Source organism: Aptenodytes forsteri, unplaced genomic scaffold (genome assembly GCF_000699145.1).
Source record: "Aptenodytes forsteri isolate BGI_AS27 unplaced genomic scaffold, ASM69914v1 Scaffold304, whole genome shotgun sequence".
Classification (NCBI taxonomy): domain Eukaryota; kingdom Metazoa; phylum Chordata; class Aves; order Sphenisciformes; family Spheniscidae; genus Aptenodytes; species Aptenodytes forsteri.
Window position 1 is genome coordinate 130,174 of NW_008794886.1, and position 9,935 is coordinate 140,108.

The window sequence follows — 9,935 nt, forward strand, 5'->3', positions numbered from 1 at the left end:
TTTCCTGGCGGTGCGGGCTGCCTGGCGGCTGCCCTCGGGCTCCCCCTCGGGGCCCCTCTTCTGGGGCCCCTCTCTTGGGGTTCCTCGCTTGGGGTACACCTCCGGCCCCGGAAAGCAGCGGTGTGGTAAGGGAGTGGAGACCTCAACCCGGGCGAGGAGCACCTTGGGGCTGCGCTGCCACGCCCCCGGGGCTGCAGCCTGTCCACCTGGGCTCTGCCGCCTGCATCCAGGCTCTTAGTTTGAGATGCTGGTGTTGCACTGGAGGCAAAATTCACAGACCGCCTGTGATGCTGCGAGGGGTTAACTTTCAAGTACCTCCAGACAGCGGCTGTCCCTGTGGCAAAGTCTTCCTGCTCCTTCCCTGTCCAAATCTGACCCTATCCAGCAGCTCCCTTGGGACATCCCAGTACTGCCCTGCACAGTGTGCACACACAGAAAGAGGAAAGCATGGGCTGCTGTTGAAGGCAGGGTGTAGCCCTGCATGTGGGCTGCAGGGTGGGGGCTGGATGCACCCACTGAGCCTACCACTCTGGATCCTTCACCAGCCCCCAGGGTAGCATCATCTCCTGCCACAGTGCAGTGGCTGCAGTGTGGGGCTACCATGCAGAGGGGCCCAGTCTGGGCACACGGTGGCAGCTGGCAGTGAGTGTATGTCCTGCTCTGTGCTGGGCTCTGCCTGGTACAGTGGCACAGGGATACTGCAGTTGGCTGCATGGGTCTGCACAATCCCACAGTGACTTGCCCTGACTCTCTCTGTCTCACCAGCATCCATCAGCTGAGGAACAAGGTGTCAGAGGAACATGAGGTCATCAAGAAGAAGGAGCTGGAGACTGGCCCCAAGGCCTCCTATGGCTATGGCGGCAAATTTGGAACAGAGCGGGACCGAATGGATAAGGTAACAGTTGTAGAGGGCTTCCCTGGGCCCCAGTGGAAAAGTCTTTTTCTCATAAAGGAAGGAGCATCTCTGTTTTCTGGCCTGACCCTGAAGGGAGAGAATGGAGAACTGGCATGGCTGCAGAGATTCACACATGTCTAGCTAGCCCATAATCTCTCTCCAGAATCTGTTTGAACCCATTTGTATAATTTGTCTCTACAACTTCCTTGCAACACTCCCCTTAACTGTGAAGAAGCTTGTTTCAAATCTGCTGCATAACAATTACATCAGGTGCCTCCCTACTTGTGCTTGGAGAACTAATGAATAATAATTCCCTCCTCACATTCTCCATTACAGACCTCTGTCATATCTCCCTGGGATGAAGCCCTAGTTCATATTCTCTGTTCTCATGTCAAATCTGTTTTGTGTTTTCTGATAATCATCATGATGATGCTTCCTGTACCTTTCAGCATTTAATACTTCTTTTTTTTTCAGAAGTGAGATGATAAGATTGTAGTAGTATTCAATATATGGGGTCACTGTGGGTGTGTATGATACCAGGATGTCAGGGTGAGAAACAGACATTTCCAGGAGGCCAAATGGAGCAGCCATGCTCAGACCCTTCTGCCAGAGCAGAGTGAGGATGTTTTTGTTGAGCAGCTCCTGGGCCTTCGTCCAGTCTTACCAGGATGTTGCAAACGTTCAGCCTCTGGCCCTTCTGAGGAGTGTGTGCAATTCCTGGCCACACCACCTCCTGCAAGGAGCAGCAGGACCCTGGCCTGGCCTGTGGTAGGCGTAAAGAGTGATCCCAGCCAGGTCTGCTGACCCTCACTCTCAGACACAGAAAATAGGGAGCAGGTGCCAGACCTGCTGCCTGTGGGTTTTCAGTTGTGCATGCCTATCCGCACTTTTTTCCTCAGTTTCCCCATGTGATTATCCACCACTCTACTTCACTGGGATTTGGGAGCAGCAGGTATTCAGCATCCCACGGTTTGCATGATGAGCTGGCAGTGGGGCCGGTTGTGTGGGATGGCTGCCCTTGAAGCTGCATCACAGGTCTCAGAGCAGAGCTGGTACTGGCAAAGGCTGTGCGGAAGGCATCACCACCACCAGCATGGTCAGTTTGGACCTGTCACCTCGTGGCTGCAAGCATCTCGGCAGTGAGGCAGAGCAATTGTGTGGTGCCTATGTCTCTGTCCATCCTGCCAGTCTGACCGTAGGTGCTCATGTCATGCTTTCTTCTCAGTGTGCAGTGGGCCATGAGTACATTGCTGATGTTGGGAAGCACTCCTCGCAGACGGATGCAGCCCAGGGCTTTGGGGGGAAGTACGGAGTCCAGCGGGACCGAGCTGACAAGGTGCGTTGGACAGGGCAGCTGAAATATGTACTTGCGGCCTGTGCTCAGTGCTGCCCCTAAAACACTGTGCTACATTTAGGATTGTGGCTGCAGTTTTCAAAGTGCTGGTGGGTGCAGGTCTAGGCATGCCATGCACCATGGTCTCCACTGAAGCACGCAGCTCACCTCCTGTGTGCAGGACAATGATGACAAATTGCAGGGCACTTGTGAAGATTAACTCTCTAGTGTGCATTAATATGCTTGCACTGTCCTATCCAGGCAGCACGGTGTTCATCTTGGGGACTGTGGTGTTTTGCATCTCCAAACCCCCAAGCTGTGCCATGCACAGTGACTGGCCATGGCAGGACTGGCTGGGGACAGCAGGATGCCGTCCCTCCCGTGCACATCCTAGTGTCAGATGCTGCCCAGCCGCCTTGCTTGCTGACAGGGTGTGGAGTCAGGATTGTGGACCTCTTACCTGGAGTGCATGGGCTCTTGCGAGGGCCCGTTCCTGGGCACACTGCCACATGGACAGCAGGGGTGGTGTGAGAGGCTGAGGAGGCCTGTACCAGCTGAGGAGTGGCCAGGCGCCTGCATGTTGCAGCACAAGACAGGGAGCAGGGCCCCAGCCCCACCCCTGGAGGAGGGTGGGTGACATCCGTCTTGGCTCTCAGGACGACTGACATTCCTCCCCTTCTTGTTCCAGTCAGCACTGGGCTTTGAATACAAGGGTGAGGTGGAGAAACACTCATCCCAGAAAGGCAAGTCCATGGGCCCATGTGGCCCCTTGATACTTTTCCCAGCTTCTCTTCTGCTCCCAATATCCTGTGCTGTCTGCTGTGGCACAGTCTCCTTTGTTATCCCCCTCCTGTCACTTGTTTCAGATTTCTGTTCCCAGTCAGTCACCCTTGCAGCCCCATTCCCTGCTGTCCTGTCACCAGCCTTCTGTTGTACATTCCGCTTGTCTCTATGTTTTGCTTTGACGGAAACCACGTCATGGCTGAGCAGAGAAGACACCCCCCACACGCACCCTCAGTGGATGGCTGATGCTCCCTTTCCTCTGAAAGTCCTTCTGAGCAACTGCTCCAGAGGGAACCCAAGCACTGTAGGACGTGAGAAGTGATTTCTGAAAAAGTGGCGTATAAGAAAAGGCACAACAATGGATATGGAAACAAAAGCCTATACAGCACCCAAACTTTTGCGGAATTCTGGAGATGATTCAACCAAACTTTGACATGTACATACAAGCAGCTATATTCATTAAGAACATTGCAAGAACAGAAACTAAAGATATTTTAAATATTCTGCAACCAAGAGAAGATGAGAGGGCAAGGTCTATTACTGTTTCAGATAAGTGTGAGGAATACTGCATTACCAAGAAAAGAATAACTGAATCATGTTCATTTTAGAGGAAACTGTAAAAGAACAAAGATGTTTTGGGGCATTCTTGGTCGATCTTAAATTAATGAATCACACGCGGTTGTTTAACATATATGTTAACATATTCCTGTATAAGAGATTGTATACTAAATTGTAGACGTAGAAATTCATCAGGCTGTGTAAAACCACAGAAATCGCTCAGGATAAAATGAAAATTGTTAGAAATGGGTAAGGTGTTTGGATTGTTTTTCATAAAAATGTGTCCATACTGGAAACTCCAGCATCAAGGTATAAAATCTGTATTTGCTGAAAACAGCATCCTAAAAGGTCCATTTCATAATTCATAAATGGGTAAATGATAGTTTAATCGAGAATCAGGCTGTGTAAAACCACAGAAATCGCTCAGGATAAAATGAAAATGTTAGAAATAGGGTAAGGTGTTTGGATTGTTTTTCATAAAAATGTGTCCATACTGGAAACTCCAGCATCAAGGTGACAGTCATAAAATCTGTATTTGCTGAAAACAGCATCCTAAAAGGTCCATTTCATAATGGCCTAATGGGTAAATGATAGTTTAATCGAGATAAGTTCTAGGACTTACAGATTCATCCTTAAGTGACTGAGCTTCTATGAAACAGAGAGCCATTCTTGAATACAAATGTTTTCATGCATATTTCTCTGGATCACAATCTTCATGGATTGATAAGACTGAATTTGCTGGAGAACCCCCAACTCATTCCTCTGAAATGCAGACCTGTAAGAACAGGGTCAGGGAACAAAGAGAGGTAACTGTGATTTTCTCCTTCTGAAGGGTAGGATTTGGAAACAGAGCTGGCAGACCAGGCCTCTGAAAGTAGAGTGTCTCTATACAGCCAGCAGCTAGGATAGAGGCTGAAATTTCTTAGGACATCAGCCAATAATAACAAGGTAGTCCTTAGAGAATAACTGAACACAGTTGAAGTAGTTAATACACTACTAGTTTAAAAGATGGAAAAAGGGGAAGCGTAAGGAAGATGTGCTGTGCCTCTATCACATAATGGTCAAGCGTGCCAGAGATAGTCTGGGGGGGGAGAGCTGGAGCATGTCTCCAGAAATGTGGATTTCAGCCTTTGCTGCAGCATCCAGAGTCAGTGGTTTCCTTGTAGAAGTTGAGATTCCATTATAGCAAATGTAAGCCATACAACAAAAGTTTGCCCTATCTTCTGTACTTTCAAGGACTCGATATACCTATTCACAGACCTTTTCAGAGACTGGCAGACCACAGGTTGAAATCCCTGCTCTGGAGATGCATGAGTGGATGGATGTCCAGGCTGTCAGTGCCCAAGTCTTGCCTTGGCTTTGTGTCCTTGGGTGGCTGAGCTCCCACTGCCTCCCCAGCTGCCCTTGGCATCTCGCTTTTCTTCCTTGCCCTTTCAGTGTGCTGTGTCTCCTGCTGCCCATGGCCCTCAGGCTCTCTTGCTGCCATGACCCACGCTTGCCCTGTGCACCCATTCCCATGGGCCCTCATCCTCAATGGCCTTCATGGTGCTCCCTGCCATCTACTTTGTCCCCTCCAAACCCCTTGCTTTTTCTAGTGTTTTCCATCATCCCTGCTGCTCTTTCTCCTCCCTGGTGCTCCTTCCCAGTGCTGCTCCCCATCTTTAACCCCTCCCCTCACCAGCCCCGTGCTCGGGACAGCATTTCACTCCATGCACTACCTCAGATTACTCCAAGGGCTTTGGTGGCCGTTACGGTGTGGAGAGGGACAAGGTGGACAAAGTGGCAGTGGGATTCGACTACAAGAGCCAGGCAGAGAAGCATGACTCTCAGAAAGGTGAGCTGGGGGAGCCCAATGCAGCAGGCAGTGTCAGGACTGGAGCTTGGGACTATGCCCACTGGGGCTATGGGGCACTGTGCTTGGTTTTTGCAACCTGCTGCATGAATGGTGGAAAAGCTACGGGGAGCTGTCGGGTGCCCACTGCTTGCGGTAAGGGAATGGGGCAGGTGAGGAAAGCCATTGCATGGTGCATGACTGCTGGAAAAAGTTCAGGCTAAATGAAGAGGAGCAGCAGTTTTCTATGGGCACAGGGATCTCCTGGGCAGTATGTCACCAAAGGAAGGGTGCAGGGAAAGCCCAGGCAGGTGCTAATAGCAGGTGACATGTCGCCAAGGAGGAGGGAGGGCTCTTGCTGCAGCCGCCAGTGGGGAAATCTGGCCTTGCTCCATGTCTTCCTCCAAGTCCTGGGCAGGGAAAACTATTGCCCCTGTGAGAACAGCCTGAGCTCACAGTGCTGCCACTTTTCTCTTTCCCTCCCTTTTCTGTTCTCTTCCATGCCATGATCTGGATCCCTGTGGCTCAAGACTATTCTGTGGGCTTTGGTGGTAAGTTTGGAGTCCAGAGGGATCGTCAGGACAAGAGTGCCCTTGGCTGGGACCATCAGGAGGAAGTGCAACCCCATGCATCCCAAACAGGTAGGGCAATGCTGCCAGAGGTGGCAGCACAATTTCCTTGGAGCACACGCAGACCTCGAGCTAGTGGTTCATACTTGACAGAGGTCCAGCTGCTGAAAACTGAATGTGTACATCATGTTGTGGAGCAGCTGGGACATTGTGAACCCCCAAAGCACAAGGGTAAGCTCTGCCAGAGTAGGCGCATGCTTGGATCAGTGGGGGATGTTGAATGCAAGTCCCTGAATCAGGCTTCCCAGACTATACTGTGCTTTCTCTGTGAGGTACATTCCTGATCATAAGCTCATTCAAAAGGTGAGCACATGGGAATGAGGCAAAGCAGGTTCCAGGAATGGCTTGACTGCTGTATGTTTAACTTCACTGAACAAGGCCACGTTGCACTCAAATGACGTGACTGGCTTCTCACCCCAGTGCCTTGGAAGCAGATTTGCCAGCATACAGTACTGAACACCTGTGCACTTCGCCAAAAGGAATGAAAGAGTAGTCTTAAAAGTTACTGTCCAGAGCATTTTGCATGTATTATCTCTATTTAGTTCCATATGTGTTAAGATGCAGACAAAGCTAACTCATTTCACTGGTCACAGCACACTGAAGTTGGAGGTGCACACAGAATATAAACTATTATAAAATAGCCTCATTTTTTCCATACAGACTATGCCAAGGGGTTTGGAGGCCGTTACGGGGTCCAGAAGGACAGAGTAGATAAGGTAAGACTGCATGCTGCAGCCTGCAATTGCTTCCTGATAATCACTGCTCTTTGCACTGCTGGAAGAGAAGAGACTTCCCAGATGGAGATGAGGTCCCACTGCTCAGTGCACAGCTATTGCAAGGGTGAGGGAACTGACCCAGTGTAAATACCAGAGGGTGCAGAGGAATGCAGCCTGGGGAGACTGTAATGCAAGGAAGAAAAAGTTTTTTCCATTCTCAGCTGCTTTTGAATCATTCCAGTCTCGGAATGAACAGTCATACACCTGCTTTCCCTTGGGGCAAGATTTAACAGCAGAGCCAGTGAAGAGCTTTCTGAGGGCATCAGACTGTGCCCTCCTGGATATCTAGTACCATTTGAGATACTGGGAGTGTTCTGTCTGGCTGCTTGCCATCACTCCTATAGGCCCTGTGTGTACCAATACAGTCAGGATGAGCAGTGATAGCTCCTTGGAGATGAAATTTTGTGAGAGTGCAGCCTTGTGAGAAGTCTGAGAGGCCACAGGCTATTGCACTGTGCAGGAACTGTCTCTTACACAAAAGAGATGCTGGAACAGACTGAAGGCCCATCTGGTGTCATATCCCCAGCACTGACTGGTAGGTGATGATTGTGCAGAGAGCAGTACGCATACAGAGTGGTTCTTGCCCTCCAGCGAGAAGGTGGTATCGCTGTGGCTGCCATTCCTCTAGTTGTTCTTACTCAAGGCATAAGGTTTGTTAGCAGCTGTCACACCCACACATAAACAAGGCTTCCCAGAAGCTGGCTTGAATCTTTGGTCCCTCCAGTAGCCAACTTGCAGAACTCCCTGGTCTCTCCAGTATCTGACGCAGATCTATGGCCTCTCTGGTATCTGGCTCCTTATCCTCTTATACTACTCACCAGCTGGTATTGCTTTGTGTATGAGTGACTGGCCCCATATCACTCCCCCTTAACTACTGGTGAAATCCGGCCATTCCTCATGGCGCTGTCTGTAACTCATCAGCTCCTCTGTTACTTGATATCTTCTGCAGGTTTTTCTGTCCTGTCCAGGAGTTTCTTATGGTCTGTTCAGTTAGCTAAATCTCAGGCCAGGGCCTAGTCATCTGCCTGCAAACCTTAACAAAACTCATCAGGGATAGGATTGGCAGGGATCAACCTTGTATGAGAAGAGGTCATCCAGTTTGCTGGTTCAAGTTTTCTGTCTGGGCTGAAACCAGGCAAAGGCTCATCTACAGTCAAAATGCAGACTGTCTCAGGCATTTGAATTAACATTGTGCTTTGGCACGCTACCCTGCAAGCTTGTTCAGTAAAGGGGGTCTTTCCAGTGGATGATGATCTGCATGGATGCGTATAACCTAAAAGATGAGAATCCTGGATGGTGGTGGGGCTTTGGGGCATTTGGAGGAGGAAGTGAGGGTACTTTCTCTGAACCATACTTTTTCTGTTGTTGGGCACAGTGTTAGTGGCACAGTGTTGTGCCCGATACAGTACCAACATCACCATACTTGGGAACTGGAGGAACCTTTCTGCAGGGCCCTGAGCCAAGGAAGGACATACACGCATATCTGTAACAACCGGGCATGTTCCTTTCCAAGCTGCATGTGTAGGCTGGGCCAGTAGCAGAGTGGGAATGGCATCCTGCTCATTGAAGAGATTAGCATGGTCTATGAATTTAACAAAAGCAAATGGAGGTGCATTGTCAAAAGGCAAGGCATCATGTATGTGGCAGAAAAAAACCATGCAAAACCAGATGAGCATTTGTGCAAAAGTCAGGGCTGTGGGTCATCTGAGGAGCGGGATGCAGAGAGGGGATAAGCAGTTCTTGATCAGGTCGAAGTGGAACGTGAATTTGTGCATTTTGAGAATATTGAAGCATAATCAAAGATGGTAAAAATAAGGATATTTGGGCAACTACCTAAGTTCTTGATTGCCTAGTTTTCAAGCACTGGAGTAGTGCTGAATTCATTGCTCCGGAGTATAGCATAATATACCACCAGGCAATCTTAATTCCCCTTTATAAAGTTTTGAACACTAAGTGTAGGATTCACCTCTCACATTAAGACTGCTAAATTTAAATGCTGTCATATAAACAACATGTCCAAGTCTCTGCTGTGGTCTGTGTAGACCTGGTTCTGAGCTTGCAGTGCTGTTTGTCTGCTCAGGTGTGTTTTCTTTAAGGAGAGCAGAGCTGCTCTCTAGGCTCCACTGACTGTAGTTAGGAACTCGGCCACCCAGCCCATTGGTGACACCTGCAGGTAGAACCCTAAATGTATCTGTATTAGTCTGAAAGCTGGATCCTACCTGCAGTTTCTTTTTTGTATGAAATTGTTTTCTCATGAAAGTAAATAAACCCCCTCTACCTCACTTTCTTTTTGCTGCAAACACCTCATCGATGCTATTACCAGTTTAGCCATCTCTTCACACCTCATAAAGCCAGCGATATCTCAGATGTTCACACATGTTTTCACTTTGATGTTTTCCAGCCTATGCTACTGTATACACATACTGCAGGCAACGACCTGCTGAAGGGACATGTGTTTTTCACGGTTAGGCAGCTGCAGCTGTGCATCCAATAGAGAAGTGCTTCCATGCCTCATACCACTGGGAGAGCAGGGGACGGATGTATCGGGTCCCTGGACCTCAGGAACTGGTAGACTGCCAGGCATCCACTCAGCTCTTTGCCGTGTTACCAGTGAGCACTTCTGCCTTGAATGCCCAGCCTTGCTGTCCCATGCAGCAGTCGTCTTGCCACTGTGCTGCCTCTTCCACTTGGCTCCATGTAGCCTTTTCAGCTCTGGGAGCACCACCCTTCTAACAGGAACAGCCCTTGACTTTGGCTGGAGAGCAGCAGGCACCCCCACAGCACAGGGAGGCATCAGGAGAGCAGGGCTGCAGCCAGCAGCCTCCACAGGGCTGTGGCAGTTGTACAGATAAGGACAGACACAGCTGGGAAGAAAGCTTGCAGTCACCAATAGCCAAACGCAGCAGGGGATCTCAGAACTGGCCTTGCCTAACAAGCTGGACACTTCAGGCTGGTGGGGGGTCTGGAGCTGGAGCAGTCTGGAGAACAAGTCTTATGAGGAGCGGCTGAGGGAACTGGGGTTGTTTAGCCTGCAGAAAAGGAGGCTGAGGGGAGACCTCATCGCTCTCTACAACTACCTGAAAGGAGGTTGTAGCGAGGTGGGTGTCGGTCTCTTCTCCCAAGTAACAAG

The 9,935-nt window shown here is 49.8% G+C and overlaps 1 protein-coding gene across 1 annotated transcript in view; it reads left to right on the plus strand.

Annotated features, from left to right (window-relative positions):
* LOC103895283 (hematopoietic lineage cell-specific protein) overlaps positions 1–9,935 on the plus strand; it is a 19,123-nt gene that overhangs the window by 5,004 nt on the left and 4,184 nt on the right. Inside the window, exons 3-8 of the mRNA XM_019470890.1 lie at positions 766–895; positions 2,121–2,231; positions 2,917–2,971; positions 5,293–5,403; positions 5,931–6,041; positions 6,690–6,745. Of these exons, the coding sequence (XP_019326435.1) occupies positions 766–895; positions 2,121–2,231; positions 2,917–2,971; positions 5,293–5,403; positions 5,931–6,041; positions 6,690–6,745 (574 nt within the window). The remainder of the gene's footprint in view (positions 1–765; positions 896–2,120; positions 2,232–2,916; positions 2,972–5,292; positions 5,404–5,930; positions 6,042–6,689; positions 6,746–9,935) is intronic.